Raw genomic sequence first — 24,880 nt, forward strand, 5'->3', positions numbered from 1 at the left:
GCCAATGTTTCAAAGTAGGAAACTTTCAAGGATGTGTGCAGGTTAGATGTGTTGATGTGCAGGACACGAGGTATAATTCTCTACAGATGCTGCAGCTTGCTTTGGGGTAGAGAAAGAGGCCTACAACAACTGGCGAGATTAAAGTTTATGCAGAACCATGCCTCCATTAGCTTCTTTGTGCTTATAACCTTTTCAAAGGATGTGAATGGTTGGTGTGCAGGTCTACTCTGTCCAAACACTACTGACTGTTGCAAAATGAGGAAAAGTCAAGTCTGTGCCCAGACATAGCAGAGGGATGCTTTGACTTGTGAAATGCAGCTCCAGCTCTGCTGAAGGTTGAGTCTTCTTCACACTTTATATAGCATCACTCTAAAGCTTGGTTTCAGATTATGGGAGCTCCCTGCTGGGCAACCATGACGCACACAGGAGCAATGCTGGCAGGCTGTGGAAAGACACAGAGGTTTGGATGCGCACAATCATGCTGGCTAATCTGTTCAAGATAAGACAGCAGCAGGCACATTGCTATGGGAATGAAGGGCTCCAGACTGCTGCAGTGATAAGGAAGTGACATTAACAGCAGTGCTTAATTTAGGCCAGCACATTTGCACAGCACCGCGTGTAACAGGGAGGTGATGCTCAGAGAGCTGTCCACTTGATGGCAGTGCCGTTCCATACCCTGATTTCCCTGGCAAGGAAGGCAAGTGAAAATATCAAGGCTCATCTTACCTCCTCCCGCATCTTCTTAACTGTCTCACCTTTCTGTTGAAGAAAGAGAAGAAAGTTAGCCTGGGCTGATGAAGGGTACAGATATGCAATATTTTGACATGGCAATAAAGAGAAAAAGTAATTTCCTGACCTTTCCAATAATGCTTCCAACCTCCTGAAATGGAAAAGAAGACAGTGTAAGTGAATGATAGGATTTGCTACGGAAGAACATTTGCTAAGCTCCTAAGCTATTTTGCTATTATTTATTTTAAACCTGGAATGTGAAGCGTAGCCCCATTTCTTTGCTGCTGTACACAAATATGCCATGTTAGATACAAAAGGATGGGCTAACAATGTGACTTCACAGACTGTGCAAGAAAAATACCTTTAACAGAAACTCATCTTGTGGTTACGTATCAATTCTGCTACTAAAAATGTGGATAAATGCCTGTATCAGGGGGTGAAACATTAAAAAAAAAAAAAAAAAAAAAAGCAGAACTTATAAAAATTACCAGAGAAAATGGGATATAATGCATGCATCAAAATAATTGCTGATATCTCCAGGGGCAGGCACTTACCTTCTTCTCACCACTTAATAGCTAGTGTTGAATTTCCATGCCACCAAGTGGTATTGCTTGAACACCCGGTGGCCTATCTTAATCTCCCCATTAGGCACTTAGAGAATAAAAATTGCTAATCACTTTTCAGGGTTTTGGGAATTGCTGCTGGACTCCCACAATCTTCCATGAAGGGACAGAAAATACTGAGAAATATCACCATGAACACAAAATAGGAGAATGATTTGGCAGTTCTGGCAATATCCCAAGGGTAAAAAATTTGGTGCATAAAAGCTACAGGTAGCAAAAATAAAGCTAATACTCTAAAATGAATAGTTTGGACATGTTACAGCAGCCACACAGCCGTGACAGCAAACTGGAAATCATCTGATGGAGGGGAGAGCAGTTAAAAGAAAACAAGCTCCTTTCCTACAATCAGAGTGAGAAATATACTTCCATAGTTAAAGACTGTCTCACATGATCACTGTGTCCTAACATAAACTTCAGCCTGGAAAAGAGAAGGCTCTGAGGAGACCTGAGAGTGGCCTTTCAGTATCTAAAGGGAGTTGTAAGAAGGAAGGGGACCGACTCTTTACCATGGTCTGTTGTGATAGAAGGGGAAATGCTTTCAAGCAGAAGAAGGGGAGATTTATAATGGATATAAAGAAGTTTTTTTACAGTAAGGATAGAGAAGTACTGGCACAGTTTGCCCTGAGATGTAGTAGATGCCCTGTCCTTGGAGATATGTCAGGTTGGATGGGGCTCTGAGCACCCTGTTGGAGCTGCAGGTGTCCCTTTTCATTGCAGGGGAGTTGGACTAGATGACCTTTAATGGTGCCTTTCAACTCAAATGATTCTACGATGCTGTGATTCACAGTCAATCAGTCACACTCCCACTCCTCACCATCTATATACTTAAGTCTGACTCACCCTGAAACACAGTCACAAGAGTAAGATTTAAGAAACTGTCCTCCGCTGCTCTACCCAATGATGGACACTTGATGAAGTGGTACTAACTTCACCCTGCAGTACTGGGCTCCCTGCACTGCCCTTCAGAGAGAGCTATTCCTTACCACTAGGTTATTTATAAGCTTACAATATGAAGCTGTTTGTGTTTCTGATTCCTCACAAGACATAAAGACTTGCCAATGAGAAGACCTTTCTCAGTAAAGAACTTTGACACATGGTTTCTTTGTATCCTCAGCAAGTCTACAGGTAAAACCAAACTGGGGCTAGCCATCAGTGCACTGATGGACAAGACTACTTGAAGTCACCTAGACAGGCTGAAAAAATGAGAAACTTCCAGGGGTATGATGAAGTCAATGTGAAGTCTCACATTCGGGAAGGAACAAGCCCATGCACCAGGACAGGCTGGGCAGCAGCTTGCTACACAGTGGTTTCATAGTAAAAGGCTTAAGGCTCCAGATGCACAACCCAAATGTGAATCAGCAGTGTGCCCCTGCAGCAAAGGTCAACCAAATTCTGGGCTGTACTAGTAGCAGTGTAGCCAGCAAGCCACGGTAAGTTTCTCTAGCCTTCTCCTTGGGCTTGTGAGACAATGCCTAGAGGACTGCATCCTGTTTAAGGCTCCAAGTGCATGACAGACAAGGACATACTGAAGCAAACCCAGTGCCAGGCCACTCTAGCACAGGACACATCAGAAGTGTTTTTGTTCACCCTGAGGAACAAATCACTTGGGGTCATCTTGCCACTGTATACAACAAGGGAATATGTGAAAACTAGAGCCAAACTTCAGCAAGTGTAAGACGAAACAAACCAGCTGCAACATTAAATTCCTACTTAACATAAAGAATTTTTTATTATTATTATTATTTTTTTTAACCATGAGGGTGTCTGGACATTGGATTGGGTGCCCAGAGGTGTCCAAACCCACCCTGGGCAAAGGCCTCAGCAACCTGTTCCAGTAGGCTCTGCTTGATTCAGAAGGTCAAACTGTAGACCTCTAGGTCTCCAATGTCCACCTGCCATTCTTCAAGTATGGCCTTCTGCCTACTTATATCCAATGCCTAACTGTAGCCTCGAAGTTTCTTACCCCAGTCTGACCTCTTTATATGCTTATTTTCAAACTTTATTTTTTCTGTTTCCTGTTTCCCTTTTTTATTTCCCTTCCTACTTTGCTTCCAGGATGAGATTCTGCTCTCTGGTACATACTGGCCATAGAGTAGAAATTGTCCAGACAATCACTGAAAATTTTACGGAGGTATCTGCTATGCAAACATGCCATTTTGCTAGTTTGATCTAGGCAGTCCTCCACATTTCACAGATTATGCTTGCTAAAGCTTCCTATGCCCTGACTTGGGAGCAAGGTGTCTATATCTGCGCATTTCATGCAAAGAAATGGAACTTTGCATTTTTCCTGCATTTCAGACTGTGCAGGGTTGGCTCAGACCACCATGTCAGCATTCTGGGTTGGCTCTCTAGTGAGGTGCAATGTTTTTGTTAGCAGTGACAAATCTGGGATGCCCATTCCACAAGATATTTAAGATTGTACTATTTTTTCAGATGATCACTGTAATAATGCTAAGCCATATAACTATTGAGTGGGATCAAAAGATATCTGGGTAAGAGGGGTCAGATAGACACATATAACCCTCACTGATGGGAACCTGTCATGTCTAGTAGTTTCAGCTCCTGCAATCAGCAGATCTGTCTTTCTTCTCAATCACAGGCTTCAGAAATAATTTATTGTGTAATTCAGATTCCCTAGAAGCAGGACTTTCTGCTGTGAGTGAGCATATTATATTTTGATTACTATGGGTGAGCAATTGTATTTCAGTGTGCTTCATATTTTTTTACATCTGAATTTTCATTAGAAGCTACAGGTCTTATTTTGAATCTGCAAAGCTCTGCTGATATACAATTCTTATGAAATCTGGCCCAATCTGGCCAACCACTTTGGGTCTTACTGACAGATGTAGTTATTTCAGAAATGTATGAATGTGACATGGCAAATCAGTACAGTTGTATCTTCCTTGGAAACAGGAAAAAATATTTTAGCTTTGGAAACAGAAAAACAATACAGTGCTTGTAACCCCAGTTTATAAAAAAAAAAAAAAAAAAAGTGCATTTCAAACAAAGAAATTGGAAGTAACCACAACACATCAAGATTCTCAAGCTTCACTGAGGTCTGTGGGTGTTTTGCTGTCGATTTCAGTAGGGGCAGGAACTCGACCTGAGCAAATATCCCCTTATTTACTGCTAAAGAATACAAGCTATCAAATATCTGAATGAATGCATGGTGTGAATCCCACTGAAAAAATATTTCAGTGAAACTTCTGACCAGTTCCTCGGACCATGCTTGAAAATGTCATTGTAAGTCTATGGAGTACTTCAAACCTTTGCCTCATCAAAGTGAGAATTTCAAGTTGATTTTGAAGGCAGCAGCTCCCCAGTACTGTGGCAAGCATCGTCCCTTCCCTGCTCTGCAGCTCCCTTTGAGTTGGGACTCTGCTGGAAAATTTTCAGAAGAGGAGGGAGAAGAGGGAAAGAGTAACCTCACATGGATATTCTTAAACTCTCCAAAATGTTGAATTTGTGGAAATTACTCCAAAGAAGATAAATTCTAAAGCTATTCTAAACTGGTTGCTTTAGTCTTTTTTGAGCTTTTGCTCTTTCTAGGAAAACTCCCATAAATACTGAAGACGATGGATTGTGTTTTTAATTATGATGAGAAAACTCATTCTGTCACAGATAAAATCAGAAAATTCTTTATGCCTCATTCTTCACATTATTTATGCTACTTCATCAAACTTTTAATGACTTTGTACAGCTCAGTATTTGTTTCATACAGATTCTTCTGCCACCCTAAATTATATTCAGTGCTTCGTAAAATATCTAACACCATTTTTCAAGCTTTGTCAATATTTCTAGCCAAAGTTATTTTTAAGTCCTTATTTAATCCAGAAATTTTTTCTAAATCTGCCAGATGATCAAGTCAACTGCTTAGACATAAGAGATAGGATGCCTGTCACCTATGTTAGTTTGTTAAAAATTCTAGTGTCAGAACACAGGTTCCTCTGCAGTCAACAGTGAGAGATAATGGAGGAAATTTCATTTCCAAAGAAGAGGGGAGAAGTATTCTCTCAAGGGTTTTGTCTTTCTCCACTTGCAGTGGAGGAAGCCTAGACTTACAAGAACATAGCTGAAGTAATTTTTGTAAGAGGAATCCCACATCTGATGTCAAATTCAGTCTCAGTACAGATCAGACACTGCGTTTGAGTTACCATGGATATACTAGCTTACTGGAATATATTAATCACTCTTGCATCGTTTGTTATTTTCTAGTGCTCAGTGATACAACTAAAGTTAAGTATTTATGATCAATTTCAGATTGATTTATGGGATAACCATCCACACACATAGTGGGAAAATAAGCTATATAATAACAATTATTAGTTATTATATAGCCACATTTTAATGACATATAAAATCAGTGCACAAATAAAAATGTTGTCACTGGGGGAACTGAAGCTCAGAGGGAGAAAAAAAGGTCTGCAGTAATCTGGTGGACTGCCAAAGCTGAAAGAACTGCCCAACAACTGCCCAGCTGCCCTGTGCCTGGTCTCATCATACAAACATTTGTCTGTCAGATGCCATAGCAACTGTGCTGGATGAACAGAATGCCTATGAAAAGCTACAGCTCTATGTGTGATGATACAAATGAACACACATGCATACATTTATATATTTGTATGTGTAGTCAATATATGCATACAGATACCAAAGAAATAGACAGGACATGTAACATATAGTATTATCCTTGTATCTAATTCACGTGTAGGGGGTGACTTTTACTCCTAATAGATGCCTGGGGGAGAAGTGGACCCACCACAGAGCAGAAAGCTATTCCTGCCATTTGTGTACCATCCGTGGTATCCTGAGTACTGGGCAGCCCCGGCAGAACAAAAGATGGCAGCAGAGACGTCTCTGTGAGCCACAGCTTCCACAGGACTCTTGGTGATGCAAATGGCTAAAGAAAGATTTAAAACATGCTGTAGGAGAAGGTTATCTCCAAATCAATTACCTTGAGTGCTTTTCGAATAGCAAGAGAAACAAATTACTCATGTTAAGAAAACAGGAGGCTTAACAAATGCTGACAAAATTTGGTGTAAACATAAATCTCTTGTTTGTAAACCTAATGTGTGAAATTCCATCACTTTTCTAAGTGTGAGGCTAAACTAATAATTACTGTGGCCTAGGAAATAAAAATAAAATGGCTGTGTATTCCATGGCCATACAAAAAGCATAGATCTCAATTGAAGCAGCTTCTGCTATCAGTGTTGTGGGGTGAATGGAACACTAACCTCAGAGGAGCCCTGAGATGTGGTGCATTTTAAAAGAAACATGTTTATGAAGTCATAAAAAGCCATACATTTTTACCCTAAAGCATCTGGAAAATCATAGGCCACATTCAAACCCTGTAATTTATGCAGGAATTACTTCCATGGTATGCCCATCTGCTTTCTATGAGCAAGGATAAGGTAGAACCAATGGGCTTGGGCTCTATAAACAGAAAAGCCTGTTAGGAAAGCATTGAAGAAATACAGCCTTCCACTGAAGGGACACACATCTGTCACAACACAAAGCAGGATCCTGTCAATAGCAAACAACATCTGCACAGACAAAAGATTGTATACCAGCACCAACTGCCTTTCTATCACTCATAAGGAGGCATGACATAACAACCTCACTCTTCCTCCCCGCATTGTTTTGATAACAATGTTGTAAAAACTGAAATAGTACATGAAGATACAGCATGGAATGTTTGGATGTTTTACAAAGGGACATGGATTTGACAGGAAATATCAGTGGTAGGTGGACAGTTGGACTGGATGATCTTGGAGGTGTTTTCCAACCTTGGTGATTCTAGATTCTATGATGGAAGACCCCAAGAATGTGTTCCATTAGGTTCAGACCATTTTTTACAGACAGAAAAAAAAAGCCTTGGTCAGTTTTGGAAAACATGATGTAACATGTCTACCTCAGCGAACAAATGGCTGCCTCAAATAAACTGAGAGCTTTCCTTGTGTTTTGAGATTATGTGGGATTAACCTCACTGAAACAGGAGATGTCATGTTCCTAGGTGATGCTTTAGCAGTCACTGTCTAACTGCCCTAATTTAGTAAGACACCATGGGCGAAGCCCTTGTGGAGACAGATCTCATGCTAACAAAAGGAGTGCTTGAGGGAAAGCTTCGAATAACGGTGTTTCTGATGGAAATGCTGGTATTATGATCCTCCTATATGTCCATCTTTTTTTTTTTTTTCTTTTTTTTTTTTTCCAGCTGTGACAACCAACATTTCTCACGTACTTTTTCATAGCAGATAATCAATTTGCATTCAGCTTCACAACTTACCTACCCAAAACACCTCCAAATCAAAGCCCAGTTCTGTCCCTTCACTTTGTCCCTCCACTGGCCATGCTGAAACACCAGCAGTGAACAGTGTGGATGAATTTTGCAGTCTTATCCTGTTAACATTGTGGACTGATTGTTCAACAGAAGTAGGAAAATTCAGCTATGGAGATGGTATTGGGGAACATACTGTGACCAGGGGCTCTGGGAAAATACCAATGTCCTTTCCATTAATTTTTTTTTAGTCTATTGAAAACAAAAACAAAAACAAAACAAACTTTCACTTTTTCCTACAGCCCCACTAAGAAGAGATCCACCTTCTGCTGTGTTCACATGGAGTTTTATTCCATGACCAGAGCTCATAGGTACTGCAGTAATTGCAATGAACAAAGCAAGAACTATAATAGCAGTTAAGTGGGACAGTCAATCCTCATAATACTCCTGACAGTGATTGTGGAAACTGGAAACAGAACAAACATTGGCTTGGTTGGCATTTCATAGCCTGGATTAAATTACTGGAAAAACAATTCTTAAGGATGCTTTGTTTTATGTTGCATTTTAATAATAAAAAACAGAAGAAAAAAAATGGGAAACAATAATTCCTGCGCTTGCTTTACTAGTCTTTAAGAGGTCAATTAAGCAGGCATGCAAAAGTGGTTGCTAAAAGAAATCCCTGATGATACAACTGTATTGTCGACACAGACAAAAGTGAAAATGTTCTCCATGATTTTACTGCCTGTATCTCAGCTGTTAAATGTGGGCAAGCACATGAATGAATGGATTTTTTTTTCTTTTTCTTGTAAAAAAACAAAACACAAAACACCTACATACAGTATCATAAAGTAATTAGCAATTTGTCTAAAAGTTAGCATATCAAGTTAGATGCAAGTCTGCTGCAGCAAGTGCTTCCAGTCCCACTAAGCACCCAGTGACCCTGCTGAAACAACTGGGAAACAGAGTTCCTCAGTGAATCCAAAATATAGCTATGAGTATTGAAAGTTTAGTGCCTAAAAATCAAGGCAGTCGTAGGCTTTTGTGCATCCCTGAATATTTGAATGAATCCTTCTAACTCACAACTGCTGAAACTGTGAGAAACCTATCAATAAGTAAATGTTATAAGGGAAAGAAAAGCTTTGCATAGTCATCGTATCTTTTTTCCACCAAATCAAGTTATACATGTTACATAGTATATGTGTTGCTTGTCCCCAAAAATGTTTGAAGTCCACTTAGAAGGCTTCCAGAACCTTATAAAAAAACCTCAATGCCACAAATTTATATTTTAATTCCCTTATTGTGATTTGCTTTCAGAAATATATTATATCTCATTATTTCCAGCCAGAAGTACTTGCATCATTCAAAATACTGGCACTCCATTACTTGTATTTATTCTCTCCGAGTATTTCTGAGAATGTCTGAACAAAGCTTATGCTTTCCAGATTTCCCCCTCTCACTGAACATGTATCTTCTAAATTATCTTCTCCCCTTTGTTGCCTCATCTCTTCCATTTACACCTCTCAGTATCTGGCAAGAGTCCTACTTCCCTCCCAGTTCTATCTTTCCTTCTTTATCCCGTCTATAAATTATTTCCTTATTCTTCATAACCCATCTGACTTCATTAATACAGTTTGTTTTCTATTTCTGAGCTTTCTCTATTCTCTAAAACCTTTCCCAAACTCAACATATTCCAATTTGCTTTCTTGCGGGCTTCACAGCGCTCATTATAATTTTGTAGCCACATATCTTAGCACAATGCCATTGGAAATCATGTACCTTTTCTTCTGCAGGTTCGTATTCAAGGGAGGAAACAGACTCCTGTGCCACCACTATGATATGTAAATCCAAATCAGTTCATGATCTTGCTGCCCTTTTCATGCTGGCACATTTGAGTATATTCTTACGTTCCAGCTCATGCATCCAACATTTAAATCTCCATGAAGATTCTTTCCTGAAATGTAACACTTCTTTACCAGCACAGCCTCTTTACCATCTACATCTAAATTTAAGTTCTAATGGTAAGTCAGGGTCATAATCAGCTGGTCAATATTGGTTGTGTACAAATGTAAACCAGAAAAAAATTTAAAAAACCCCACTAAAATAATGTAATTATTATCCAGTACCATCAAAGTAAGGGCTTCTTCTGGGTTATTTCCTTCTGGGCATGAACTGACCAAAACTAGAACAAGAGTGCTGCAAAGGTTAGGTAAATAGGTAGAGATCTGTGGGCAAGCAAAAATAGTCCATAATCTTCCAGTCTCATTATTAGCGGTAAGAAAGAAAATCAAGCAATTGCAAGTCACAGAATGGAGAAAAAATGTATGTAAAAGATGAGCAAGGAACTATAAGAGAGAAAGAAAGCTCCCTCAAAGAACCAATAGCATGCAGAGAGTTAAAAGAAGTTCAATTTTGACAAAAATAATAAAGAAAGAAAAAGTGAAGCTTTTCTTTTGGAGTCTGAGCTCTGCTTCTCCTTACAGAGGGCTCTCACAGCTGGGGACTGTTTGCACATGAATGCACATGCTCACAATCTGTGATCCAGAAAGCCCTTCAAAAACGTTGACCTGATCCTAGTAAATGGTGCCATTTTTGCTTTTGCTGAAATCAGAAGTCTAACAGTCACTCCAGTATTTTAACCCTCTCCGGAAATTCTACTTCTAATGCCAACAGAGGTGATAAAACATTCATACCCACTCAAGTTTCTGCCCTACAGATTGACATTGTTTAACTTCAAGAAACAGTAGGAATTAGATGGAAAATGCAGAAGTAGCACAATGTAAACAGTCCCAGCCCATATTCACCATTCTTCTCTACTGAAATATATGAAACATTTTTAGCCCTTAATGTGGTACATCTTTGTCATTAATAAGAGATGAAAACGCGTCTCTGCATTATTTAACATACTCTACATGTGTAGTTCCTGCACATACTTCAAAAGTTTCCACAGTTCCTGCATTCAGGTACCTCAGTCAACAATGTCTTGAGCAGCAGAGGATGCAGTGCCATTGCAGCTTTATTCATTTTTGTCTATACTGTCCTTAAAAGTTTCTTTTGAAGGCTACTGCGGCAGGTCCAGACAGCCTGCTCCCCTCTTCACGCATCCAAATATATTCTTCCTAACATCTCTCTCCAAACTCCCTTCAAACAAAGACAACTGCTTCTCTGCAGATGTGAAGCGCAACTTCTCATGTATCATATTCCCTAAAAAGCCCTCCTCTACTACACTGTGAGAAAGCCTGAGAAATGTTTTGTTGCTACTGGTTTCTCTCCAAGGCTGACCCACTCTAGTCTTTGTTCCTGAGATAACCCAGCACAGGATGGAAATTACACCTTTCACCTTACACCAGCACACACTTCCTGTAGTTCTGGCTGAGATGGAAACCGCTCATATTAGGCCCTAGAAACACTTATCCCAGGGTCAAGATGGCTCCTGTCTGCTTTCCTTTCGTTAGATATTTAAGTTCTTTTTGATTTTTCTGGCTTCACTGTTTGTTTCTAAACATGCTGACTCTTTCACTCAGTACCTCCTTATAGAGGCCTGTCCATTCATATAAATCCCGATTTTTCTGTCTGCAGGTGCACTACTGTGACAGAACTTACCTTAACTACATAATTAAGATGTCCATACTTGACTATAATGCTCACGTACAAATCACCTGGAAAGTACACCAGAAAATTTCCTAGTTCTGCAGGGTTTACAGTTGAGATAACTGAGCATAGGAGTGCAAGTTATGAACTTCCCATGATAAGGAACGTAGGTGTCATAAAGCACACAGACCTTTCACCATGTGAAAGTTCACAAGCACCAGAGATTTAGAGACAGAATCAAAGTTAGTGGGGAGAGAGCTTGGTATTTCCATGAAATGCATTAAAAAAACACTGATTTTAGAATTATATTTCCTCGAATTTTTGCAGTTTGCCACTGTTATTTTTAAAGATTTTTAATTCCCCTCTCCTCTTTCAAGTTATGACCAGTTATTTACAGCTCAAGCTCAGTCTCAGTTAATTATTTTGTCTAGAAATACTAATTAGAGATCAGCAATTTCCAGCAGCGTCATTACCACAAAAAATCTTAAGGAAGAGCAAAGCAGCATGTTTCTTCTTGTTTTTCAGAAGCAAATACAGCTTTCAGAGCAACCTTCTCATATTGAATTCAGATTAAATCAAAGATCCTTCATTCCTCAATATCAGCATTTTTATGTCACAGAAATGATATCACAGGAACCATAAGGTTTTGTCTTTTATCACCAAAATAAATCCTAATTTAGTGTGTTCTTTGCAATTTTTAGGTACAATTGGACACATGATTAGAGATACTGGAGTTAATGGTATACCCATTGTGCCTTGTTAGCTGAGGATGCATGGTATACTCCCACTTAGGCTTTGAATTTCAGAGCTTTTATGGGTTTAATTTAAACCCCTGGGGCTAAACATGCACTGAATATTGGACACACAACATCCAATGCTGTTAAAAGTGACTGCATACACAATCAACTATATTTAACACAGAAAATTAGCTCTAATTTCTTTCTCATTAATGTATCCATTGTTTCATGAAAAGAAAACAATACCACCAAACCACAAAATAACAAAACTCCAGCTCACATCTTAACTAAATCATTCTGCAAAATGACAGATACTTGATTTTTGCTTTAATGGCAGGACTCTGAAAGAAGCAGAGCAGTTTGGCAGTGACAAATAAAAAGAACTTCTAAGCATATAGGAGTATGACTGAAGCCAGTAGGTTATGCCAATCAGAATATGGATGTGTTCCCATGCCTTTCTGACTTGGGGACCAGAACACAGTGCAACTAACCCCTATTTTGAGTGCAGACATGGACATGGTTTTCGGTGGGTTCAGTAAAAGAATGTTATTAAATTTGTTTGACAAATCCTTGTTTAAGATGCAGATTTTACATACCGGATGCCTGCCTGGGGCTGAGTATTTCTGGGGAAAAATATCAACCAAAATGGTTGCCCCATTTCAGAGAAAATACATAACTTGATCTGTAATACTATAATTCTGGTTTTTTTTGTTTGTTTGCTTTTAATTTGAAAACTTAAACTGTTCCCCCTCATATTTCCTATCATTTCCATAAGTAAAATACTTAAGGAGATACCTTAATGTCCTATTTATGTGGGTTCATGGAATAGGTTGGAAACATGCTTTCAAAATGTAAATATATTTTTAGCTTTTAAATTAAATTCCTGGAGTAAAACTAGATTTTAGAATTACACATATAAATTTGATCTGCAGAATAGTACATACATACATTCACTATCCCTTGTTAATAAAGAGCCGAAACTAACTGATTTATATGGCATTCATTCCTTAAACCAAAAATGCTTGGTGTGGCTGATGCAAATGATACAAACAAACCAGTGAAATGTGTTTTTTAATTAAAAGCTCATTTTGTGATCTGATAACATGCAATAAACAGCTATCAGACTGTTAAGTCTGACAATACTGAATTGGCACTTTGTCTATGGCACAGATTTCACACTTATCTGTGTGTTTAAGTGCTGTGCTGGACAGAAATGAGATTATAGTCAACCTTCCAAAACAAACCCTCAGGGAATCTGGACAAATGCTTGTTATATCGAGGGTTCACTCTAATAAGATGCTACATGAGAATAACAAAGAGCTATTCCATTTGAATTCAACAGGAATATTCAGTAATTCTGTGACAATTACTTCACTCAAATCAATGCTGTGATACCTTAAAAAAAAAAACAACCTGTGAAGTCCAGCAAATGACGAGAAAGACAAGCTGTATGCAGGTCACCCTCATGCAAAGATTTGTCTAGTTTGGCTAAACATCCATAGAAGAACTCATTTTTGCTACCAGAACTGCTCAAAACAAGTTTGTGATAAGCAAGCCTTTTTCTCATGAGCTTAAAATCATGGAATCTTTTGAATTGGAAGGGATCTTTAAAGGTCATCTGGTCCTCTGCAGTGAACAGGGCTATCCACTGCTAGATCAGGGTACTCAGAGCCCCATCCTGCTTGACCTTGAACCCTGACCTGTTCTGTCCCCAAAACGGGGCTGCAGAGCATTCTTACATATAACAACTTGAAGCAAAGGGGCTGATTTTTGAGTCACAGTAATGGCACTTTTGACTCTAACTACAAGAGGAGAGGCAGAGCTCTGCCAGTATCACTGCCAGCTTCTGATGGCACACACACATTCAACAAACAGGCAAAGGCTGCGGCCACAGGAAATACTTCACCTTGCCGTGCATGAGAAGGCGTATGGTAAGTGTGACATTGAGACCTCCTTCAGACACTTTTGAGTCCTTCGGGTTCATCCTGGCCTTGTATCTTCAATACTTGGAAACAGCTTCGTTGTGTTTTTTTTGTTTTTTTTTTCTCTTCACTTAATCAACCTGCAGAGAAGGAAAAAAAGCTCAAATGAGTGTTCAAAGCTACTCTGAACCAATAATATGTTATACAAACCAATTAACATTCCTCTCTTTGATTTGCTGGACTGCTGAAAAGGCTCTTTTGATTATTATCCTTCCCCTACCAACTCTCTCCAGCCATTCACCAATTACATGATAAATTCCCTTCAGAAACATTAAAAATTCTCTTAACTTCCATTGTTCCAAGGCTGAAAGTACAGAGTACAACAAAGGGAAATACAGTGTCTTCTTAACAGCACTTTTCCCCTTGTTACCCTTTGTGGTGTGTACATGCAGTATATAAAAGCATTTTTACATCTGCCTGGCACTATGTCCATTTCTCTCCCTTTCTGTCTCTGTTAAAATTCTATTTGCTCTTGAAGGAGAAAGACTTTTATTTTCTCTCCAGCTAGAAATTAATTCTGATCCTAAACACTGATCCCTACCAGCAACAGCAGATGACACGCTATCAAAGACATCTGAGTAACTAAGAGCCACTTGCTGCTGTAAATCTGGGCACTGTCTCACTTTGTTTTTGTCTGCCAGACCCAGGGGTGGCTCAGTCCCTCCACAGCCACAGTTCAAGCTTCAGCTCTACGTAGAAGGAAGATGTGTCTTAATTCCTAATGACAAATTGCAGATTTTAAGTCATTTACGAAGTCATAAATATCCTAAAATACTAATGAAAGCTGTAAGGGTTGGCCTTAGAAAGATAAACAAGATGCATTACAAGTTTATTCATGCAAGGACATTTATCAGTACAAACAACGAGGGCAAACAGCAACATTACCAAGGGCAGACAAATTCCACAGTAAAAGAGGTTTAGAGGTTCTCCATTCAATTTTGTCCTTTTCAGGCCTGTATTACAGAGCATACAATTCATAAACAAGCCACTCAGTTTCAGTAAATGTTTTCTTATTAACTGCAATCCTGTCTATTAGCTTTGGATTTGAGAAATTCCAAAAGGTTTGGCTAGCTTGGGAATTCTCCTGAAAATGTAGGAGAAAGTCTCACAGTTTCATCAAGTAATTAAGCTACATCTTTACAGCCATTAAGCACGGACTAAAGCAAAGTCTGTCTAGCTGAGCATGTTAACTGTAAGAGAAGTGAATAGCAGATGTGTAAAGAAAGAACATAAGAAACGTGTTCTTATGGCCTCAGGATGCGCCAGGAGAGGTTGAGGTTGAATATTAGAAAAAAATAATTCTCATGAAAAGCGGAGAGGCAGTGGCACAGGCTGCCCAGGGAGGTGCTGGAGTCACCGTCCCTGGAGGTGTTCAAGAAACATGTGAATGTGTCACTAAGGGATGTGGTTAGTGGGCACAGTGGAGATGGGTTGGCAATTGGAATAGATATCTTAGTGATCTTCTCCAGCCTTAATGACTGTTTGACTGTACGTATGGAGTCACCATTGACAGACTTGAGACATCAGAAATCAGTGATTCATGGTCTTCCTGAGTACAGGTATAATGAATAGCCATTTCTGGACCAATTCTCAAGGAGTTGGTCTGAATCCATACTCACATTCCTCAAAAGTTCTGTTCTCGTAGATTAATTTTATCTGATTTTCCCTAACTCAGCATGGAATCACTGCATTTCTTATTGTTCACTCTCTAAACTGGACCATAGCCACTGAAATAAATCCCAATTATTCCATAATTTTACACCTACACTTACATTATACATTATCTATCTGCACAGAGAAAAGTGGAAGAGAAGCAAAATGCCTGGATGGAAGGCAGTATACTGGAACGGCCTGGCTGTACTTCTCATGCACCATGTCCAAACACTTTCTGCTTCTGCCCCTGCAAAACACAGGCGCACTTCTGCATGTCTACACTAGCATACATTTTGGAATTTACCCTGGACTGTACTGAAGCAAAACTGACCATCTGAGATCTCTGGAAACCTGAGGTACCCCGGGGCATGCCAGGAATGTTTCACTTGGTGGACATTCTTCAAGTAGAAGTAAACCACTGAAGTTCTGCCAACCAAAATTTTGTGATGAAGGTATGGTTGTGTCTCTAATGAAGTGTATTCCCACGTGGGAAAATAATACAAGATTAGATACAAGTTTACAATTGGAATGGCCTTTTGCTATGTTCTGTGATGCTACATTAGTATGATCACAGTGGGATTTTTTTTTTCCAGAAAATACTTTTCCCAGAAAGTAGCATTCCCTCCCCAGCCCCGACCTTTTTATGGAATCATAGAATGTCTTGGGTTGGAATGGAACTCAAGAATGATCAAGCTCCAAACCCCCTATCGCAGGCAGGGCTGCCAACCTTGACATCTAATACTAGATTTTCCAGATTAAGTAATACTACTTTTCCAGATTAAAACTATTAAACCTGCATTTTTTGCTAACAACTTTCGGGTTCTTTTTAAAAAAAGAAGTAAAAAAAAAATACTGTTACAAATATTGTCAAAAATATCATGGCCATTTCACTTTTTTTTTGGTAGAATTTACCCCTCCTCCCAACACATTCAGACTCTGGCACCTGGTGCTGAGAAGCAGAACAGATGTCTGGGGGAGGGCTGGGAGTGCATGTGCATGCAAGGAGTCACGCAGCTGTGTGAGATACAAAGGGAATGAATTCAAGAGGGCAATCTCACAGAATAAGGAAGAAATACATGGTATCTGTACATATATCATGAAGAGAAGGGTGCTTCCTTTGTCAGGTCATTTACAGCTGCCCTTGATATCCCCAGATTGAAATAAAATGCATTATTATTTATCTAATTAGGTAAAGCACTTCTTTTCTGCAGGCATCATCACGGACATGTACCAGTCCAGATCTCTGGGTGCAGGGAGATGACCAACCACAGCACAAGGAAGAGAATGGTTCCCTTTACAAAGCCTTCTATTGGTTAGCAATACATCCAAACCTACTGCTGATATATGTAAGCACATGATGAATATCATGCGACGATGATAATGTGATGATTACATGATGAAAAACAGTAAAATCATTTCTCCTTCCTTTCAAAATTTGAACAATTTCCTATGTTTCTGGCTTCTGTGTGCCTCTGTGTGTGAGCTTTCCTTTCTGAAGCTCTGAGTGATGAGGTTCCATGGCTACCCCTGGGTCTTGAGAAAGTCAAAGTGCTACACTCTTCCTGTCTCCAGAGGAAAGACAGAGAGACTCCACAGGTAATCAGAGAACACTGCACAGGCTGTTGCAGTCAATTGCATGGCTAAAAGTTAAGAGTGAGGTTATATGCACTTTACCCAGCCTCCAACAGACAGCCAGTGGTGACTGAAAAAGCAGACAATATGGTCCCTCTGACCTCAGGATGCAGGACCAGGATTCATAAAATCCAAAATCCAGTGCTCTGCATCACCAGATAACAAGTAATAACAATCCAGAAACTGAAGGAAAGTAAATTGCACTGCATGGGTCCTAGCAAACAGCAGATCTTTGCCTCCTGCAAGGCTAAACATGAACATCTGAAGACATTTCTGCTGTGGTTTATTATGCAAAAAGTGAAAAATTCTTTGTAGGTAGAGACATGCATTGAAATGCTTTTTAGAGATTCCGATAAAACAAAAACTTGTTTAATGCAAATGTCTTTAACGAGTGTTTCTACACATTTTCAACATTTGTTATCCCAAGCTGGCATGTATGTTCATAATTCACTACATAAGAGCCATTAATTTTCTCACATGGCTTTTCAAGAATTTTTGGTAGATAATGAGATTAAAAAAGCAAGCAGTTAAGCCACATTTTCCTCCAAAGACTACTCCAAAGACTAGCGTAGTTTCTCAATGACCTCACTGAATTACTATAAGCTCCAAGATGACCTCTAGGGCAAAACAGCACTGACACTACACACACAGAGGTTATGAGTCCATGCAGCACAGGAAGAAGTGTGAGATGTCTGTCACAGGCCTCAGACATGAAAGGTGAACGGAAAAGTCAACGTCATGATCTGCTTTCCTCCTAATACTCAAACAAGCTAATCCCCATCCAAGAAAACAAACAGATGGTTGTAGTGACAATGGCTGCACAGTGCTGAAAAATACTTCCTTTAAAACTCTCAGGTGGGCACTTAAGGTATGCAGGATAAGAGGGTCTTTGACCCCAGCAGGTCAAAGATGCCAGAGATGAAGAAAATCAACATGGTACACCAAGGCAGATGTCAAGTAATGGATTTCTGAGTTTAAAGCTAAAATAAATCGGCATTCATGAATCTGCCAAGCAAAAAAACTCATCTGAAAGATCCAGAAAAACAAAGCAGTGTGCATGGAGTGAATCGGGACAGTCAAAGAAACACAGGAAGAGACACAGAGAAGAAAGAAGGAGAAAGTCCAGGAGAAAGAGATGAAACTTCAGTTGGCTGATGCAGATAACTCTGTTAAGAGGAATCAATGTGAAAGTATCACCTGAAAGCATTCAAGAAGAATGCCTGCTTTGGTAAATGAAATGTGGATCGTGTAGTTGTTAAGCTGAGCTTGTCAAAAGACAAAACTGGTAAAAGCATCCAGTACAGCATTTGCTGTGTTTGAGGGACTCTTTAACTTAATTGTGGTGCTTCATAATCATCAGTAGAAAGATGTAAATGTGAAGAAATCATGAAGGAACCCAAGGATATAATTCAAAAGTACCAATTCCATTTGTTTCACTGGAAGATATTTAAACAGAGAATAGAATGGGGGAAATTACAGTGACATTCAGCAGAAACTATATCTATTTTAAATGAGGACACTTAAATTTTTTCGTCTAGTTCCCATGCTTCAATTGGTTCAGAAGAAGAAAACTTAAATAAAGGAAAATGTAAGAACATCCACTCACTCACAGCACATCTGTCATTTCAGCAATACATGGAACCATCCCAAAGGAGGGGTAGCTAAGCAGACGACCAAGCCTTAGGGATGGGAAGCAGGAACAGGCAGCAGCTGAACAAGAAGACTAAGTAACCTGAAGATGAACAAAAAGAATTATCATGAGCAAGTAATACACTGACGCTATGAAGACAGAAGTTAAAAGTTTGGTTTGTTTAGCAAGAACTCTTTTTTTTAAAAAAAAGATGAAAAATAAAATGTCATTATCAAGAAAATGTAGTAAGAGTGAATAAAGACAAGCAGAGAAAATCAAACCATGTGAAGCCATGAAAGGCTGTACCTAAGTTCTCTTGATCAGAAGCCTCCCGTGTGGAGGGAGACCTCTCAGGAATTGAAAGAACCACTGTCAGGGAGCATGATGAGAAGCATGGACCTGCATTTTCAGCAGAGTTCTTCAGGGACTTATTTATGCTACTTACATGATTTTATCCTTTCATTTAATCTGAAGGGAATATAGGAAAGGAGAAGGTGATTGAAGGAAATGGAAGAAAATTACTATAAGGCAAGAACTGATGGTGTTATCAATAAAAATTTACTCATTCACCCATATATTTAAGGTTTTAACCTAAAAATAAGCTTCTTTTTTTTTTTTTTTTTTTTTAATAAGCTAAGCAGTTACTATCTCTGGCTTGTCACTTGGAAGTAACATCTCTGGATGCTGAAGGACTAAACAGTATAATTACACAAAAAAACCATTGGCAGAACTTTAAACAACATCAACACAACGACCAAACCCAAAGCAAAATCAGAAGCAAAGCCAACTCCAATCATACTGTTTTATTTTGAGGATATTCTTTTCAGAAACGTTGATAAGTAGTAATTATCATTGTCTGTTTATGGCCTCAGTTAAAATGAAAAAAAGAAGACTGGATGTTTGCTATGTGTACACTTCTTCAGTTTATGTATCAATCAAAGGATAAAGACATCTGGTGTTACTAAACCATACTGCTATGAGGTTACTAAGAACAAAAGGCTCACAGGATGCCCACAATAACATAACAGTAATAACAACAACAACTCTTCAAACGATTTCTCAATAGCAACTTGTAAAAGGAGAAAATATGCCTTAAAGCACTTCAGCTTTACACAGAAACCTTACCAGAGAATCTGATTAAGAAACAATAGCTAAGGAAGCAGGTGCAGCATCAACCTTTCTACCTCGCAAGTTCCATGTTCTAAATTACTGAATAGGACTGTATGCAAAGGAATGAGATTGTATATTTTATTCACATCCTTATCATTTATATCCCAAAATAGATTTAATGTTAATCTCTAACTCCTTAATGAGGTGAACAAGATCTACAGAACTTGGCTCCATTAAATCATCATATCATGGCCCAGGTAAGTAAGTTGATATTGTTGATTATTGTAAAAATCTTTGTAATTCTGATCTGTTAAACTCTGTAGTTACTTCAGATATCTGGAAGTAGTAGGGTCACCAAAGACATGAGAACTTCATAAGGAAATGATAGATTGAGAAAAATAGCGTAACAACTTTTATATATCAAATATAAAAACTGGCAAAACACCCGGAGTGTTGCCTTTCCAGTGTAATTTTATGAGGTATCTAAAGAGGTACCCTTTTTATTTTTCTTGAGGAATATGGTTAACACATTTAGTCAGAGGAATAAATTATACTACCTACAGAAGACACTGTCTTTGTGTTCCCCCTGAAATGTGAAATGCTCTTACCCTATAGGATGAAGATCATCACCAGATATCAAATAATCTCTGAAGAAAACAGCAAAAGATTAGAGACAGACAGATTTCTATTTTCAACTGATGTATGCTCAGTTGCTGAACTTGACATGTAAGAGCCCCATTCTTTAAACTGACTACTTTTGTTCATGCTGGTCAGAAGGCATATACTTCACCCAATGACTCCATGTTTGCTTACTGACTTTTTAAAAAGAAATGAATAGCAATATATTTATTTACTCTTTCATTTATAACATTTTCTGTAAAACCTTTCAAGTAAATAGCAGAGCAAAAAGAATTTATCAGAAGAAAGCTCACAGAAACACCATGTAGACTATTGTATCATTATGAATTATTAGATTATTATGATTCAATTATGATGAATTATCTACCTTAAGTCAATTAATACCAAGTTATGATGCTGTATCAGAATAGACAGCTATGTACTGCCAAAATATAGAAAATTATCCCTTCAGGAAACATCATATGTTCATCAGGCAATAAATGCTACCAAGTGCATGGAAATTAAGTATCAGAAAATCCAGAGATGCTGCACAATGGCCTTCGGCAAACAAATCAGCTCTGAGATCCCAAGGATCCTGAATGATTTTCAAGTTATGGAAAACACAGTGATTCTTTTCCCAGTGATATTTTCCATTCTTTCTCTTTTTTTTTTCTCCCCTGTAATTATTCCAGAAAGAATTACCTTGACAAGAATACAGAGCATCTTTACAGTTTGCTGTGAAATAAAAAAAACACAACAACACAACAGTGCGCATGGCAATACTTGGTACAGATTCTTTTGGCAACTAACTCTTCTATATATATGAAAAGGTCATCCAGCTAACAGCTCTCATAGATGAAAACATAAACTCCTCCATAAATAGGAAGGTTGTAGAGCCATGTTAATACCAGCAGCCCACCATAAATTATTCTGTGCAAATATTCTCTAGGAGGATTCATATGTGAGTTCAGGACTGGCCAGAAAGTGCCTTTTTCTCTTTCCTAATGGTGCTGAATGCAATTAACTGTGAGCTTTATCATGGACTTGGCAGTTCTCAAGATCAGGGAAGACAATATACACATATGGTGGACTAGCTATCCGCTAGAGATTATTTTCTAATCATAGCTTTGAGAACAAAATCAGCTTTACGTGCCACTTTATCCTCTGGCTCCAAAATCCTCAAGTTCAGCACTGGTTTTGTTTTTTTCTCTTTCTTTTCTTATGGGTTTTTGTGGGGTTTTTTTTTTGTTTGTTTGTTTTGTTTTTTGAAGTTTTAAATAGAAATTTTGCTTTACTTGCTTATATGTAAATACTCCAACTTAGTTGCATAAATCTTTTTATGCAGCCTGAGATAATAAAGCTAATAAAGAAATATGCCTGTCACAGTGAAGCTAAGGAAAACAGCACAGGAAATAATGCTTACATCCTATCATATAAAAAAAGATTTTCAGTCCACATTGTTCTTGAAAAAAAAAAAAACAAAACAACAAACCATCACCATTTGAATGATCAAAACATTATGAATGCGTGTTATATTTGCTAAATTATTTCTGTTCCCTAAAGTCAAATACACAACTTTGACGTATTACAGATACAATCTTTAGGTTTCTGAAATAACATTTCAGTTGTAAATTTACCTCAATTTAATTCAGAGCAAGTAAGACAACTCATAATGTTCTGGAGCAAACGCATTCTGTTTGTGGGTTTAAAAATAACTGTATTCATTCTCATAGAATAGAGAAATTGTTCACATGCTCTATTTCGAAGATACTTTGAGTAAGTAAGGCTTATAAATACACATATAAAAAGATGATATGATCCTATTCTATTTTATACTTTTATATTGTGTGTTATACACACAGCATACGATTACATGCTGGAAACTCATTTGGGTACCTTTTATGTAATACATGTGGATGATCATTAAAGATTGATGGGCCATGACCTAATAAGCAAGTATTAAGAAAAGCATGATTTTTTAAAAGACAGCTTTATCTTTAGCAAAAATAGTCTCACACATAATGAAGAATTATAACTTTCTTTGAAAGAATTCTGATAATTCCTCATTGATCAAGAGAAAAAAATGCCTCTAACCAGTAAAATATTTCAAGAAATATGGGAGCTTCTTTAATGGGAAACATTGACCCATTAGGTATGTTTCTACTATGCACAGAATAGATATTTAATTTACTTGTATTTCTATAATTGCATCAATGTTCAAATGATATCTGCCTGTATGTATTTGTCAAACCTATTTGTAAATTAAAAGTTTTGTAGACTTTTCTAGCTTGATGAATGAGTCAGTTGTTTCACTCAATCAAATACAAAACATATTTGTTGGCTAGGGAAAATAAGCTAATAGTAATAATGCATTTCACCTTGTTAAATAGAAAAACGTTATATATTGATATAATTGAATCTAACACAAATAAACAAAAAGTCACTTCTGTAATCACCTTCATTATGTTATTTACAAGGTTGTGATTTGAAAATCCATTCAAGCTCTCTAGATGAACAAATAAATACTCATTAACAGGAAAAAAAAGAAGCATCTTAAGGAAGGAAGAAGATGAGCTCCCATTGCTCTGTCACAAGGGAATTGGTATCACTTTCTGCAGTGTGGGAATTCTTGAAAAGAGAAATTGGTCTAACAGGAACACAATCCTAACAGATGCAAATATAGGCTGAGTGCTGTTGAAGACTTTGCCATCCATGGGGGTAAAAAGAAAAACAAAAACCAAGGTTGCAATGCTCTGTCAGTTTGTTGGAATTGTTGTCATCAGAAGTCATGCTCACAAAATGAATATTCGGGTTGCCTATCACTGGTGATTAGTCAAAAACTATAGCATGACAAGAATTACACTGCAAAGCCCAAGACTGTGCAGTGGGAATGAAAATCAGGAAATTCCCAGCATGTTATTTGAAAATATGTTTAAGAAGAGTGAAAGAAAAAAAAAAAAAAAAAAAGAGATAAAAAACAATCAGCCCACAATAAATGGCTTCTTCATGGACAGTCAATACTCAGAGTAAAGAGCCAAGCACATGTCAAGATTTAAGCAACCCAAATCAATATGTTTGTCACTGATATAAACAAGGAGAATCTTGAAAATTCAAAAAGTGAATCTAATTGATGAAGTATTCAAAAGACAAGAAAAATCAAATAGTTTATTTATTAATGACTTAAAAGTGCCAGCTGTAAAGTGAATCACTTTGTCTTGTTTTAGCACTGGCAGGAATCAGTGCTATAGATACTCATTTGCTACTCCCATGCAACCACTGAAAAGAAAGTATTTTTGCAAAAAAGCACTAGTTTGCTTCACAATGCCACTGAACTGAAACACTTCATAAAGCATCTGTCCTTTCATTTATTCTTCAATCTCCTTCCTCACAGATACATTCAGACATGTTTATATACATGTAGATACAAAATCCCTGACTGGTCTCAAAAACATTTTGAAGAGATACAGTGATGTCCTATCTTTTAAATTCACTCAAATTTCATGGAGCCACAGTATAACTAGAGGAGAGATGTCATGTTTCCAGCAAGGGAAAATCCATGGTACAGACCTGGCAGTGAACTTCCAGCAGAGCTTCCAGCAGGTGCGTCAGCAGATGCACACTGGTTGCTCAGCAACTCAAAGCCAGCCACACAAAATTACAGAAAGGTTTGGGTTAGAAAGCACCTTAAAGATTATCTACTTCCAACCTCCCCACCACAGGCAGGGACATCCTTCAGGAGTTAAGTTCACCACCATAAATCGCGAAAAATTTCCTCCTTATATTTCAGTATAAATCTATCCTCTTTCAGTTTAAAATGGTTGCCCCCTGTCCTGGTGGAAAGTATTATCATCATCTTTCCTGTAAGCCTACTTTTTTTTATATTGAAAGGCTGCAGTAAGGTCTCCCAGAGCCTTTTCCAGTTTGAACAACTCCAACCAATCATGAGAGAAAAGTGAGAGGAACAGACTGTGGAAATGAAACAATATAATTGTTTAAAAAGCTCCCATGTTCCTAGGAACTCCCTACAAAAGTGATTTGAACAGACAGAGGGTACACATTTGATATTTTTTACATCCACTTTACTAGCTTTGTTGTATCTGTTTAACAGAGTTCACTGCATGTGTATGAATGCAAAATTTGGTCCTATATTCCTATAAAAACAAGACAGGATCCATGTTGATGTGAAGGGTTTGGTGCTGCTTTTCCTACCTTTGGCGTGAGACATGGAGTGGTTCATTTGCTCATCTGAAGAAAAAAAAGTAAAGATCAGGAGAAAGTAGTTGGTGACTTACTGCAGTGAC

The 24,880-nt window shown here is 38.2% G+C and overlaps 1 protein-coding gene across 6 annotated transcripts in view; it reads right to left on the reverse strand.

Annotated features, from left to right (window-relative positions):
- The window catches only part of LOC125691354 (poly(rC)-binding protein 3-like), a 470,720-nt gene that overhangs the window by 42,423 nt on the left and 403,417 nt on the right, over window positions 1-24,880 (reverse strand). For all 6 annotated transcript variants that reach the window (XM_048940627.1, XM_048940628.1, XM_048940629.1 and 3 more), the window contains exons 4-6: window positions 13,861-14,016; window positions 857-880; window positions 727-759 (exon numbers count right to left, since the gene is read on the reverse strand). In XM_048940627.1, coding sequence (XP_048796584.1) covers window positions 727-759; window positions 857-880; window positions 13,861-13,938 — 135 coding nt within the window. In that variant the 5' untranslated portion in view covers window positions 13,939-14,016. The remainder of the gene's footprint in view (window positions 1-726; window positions 760-856; window positions 881-13,860; window positions 14,017-24,880) is intronic.

The sequence above is a fragment of the Lagopus muta genome, chromosome 3 (assembly GCF_023343835.1).
Source record: "Lagopus muta isolate bLagMut1 chromosome 3, bLagMut1 primary, whole genome shotgun sequence".
In the NCBI taxonomy this organism is placed as follows: Eukaryota; Metazoa; Chordata; class Aves; order Galliformes; family Phasianidae; genus Lagopus; species Lagopus muta.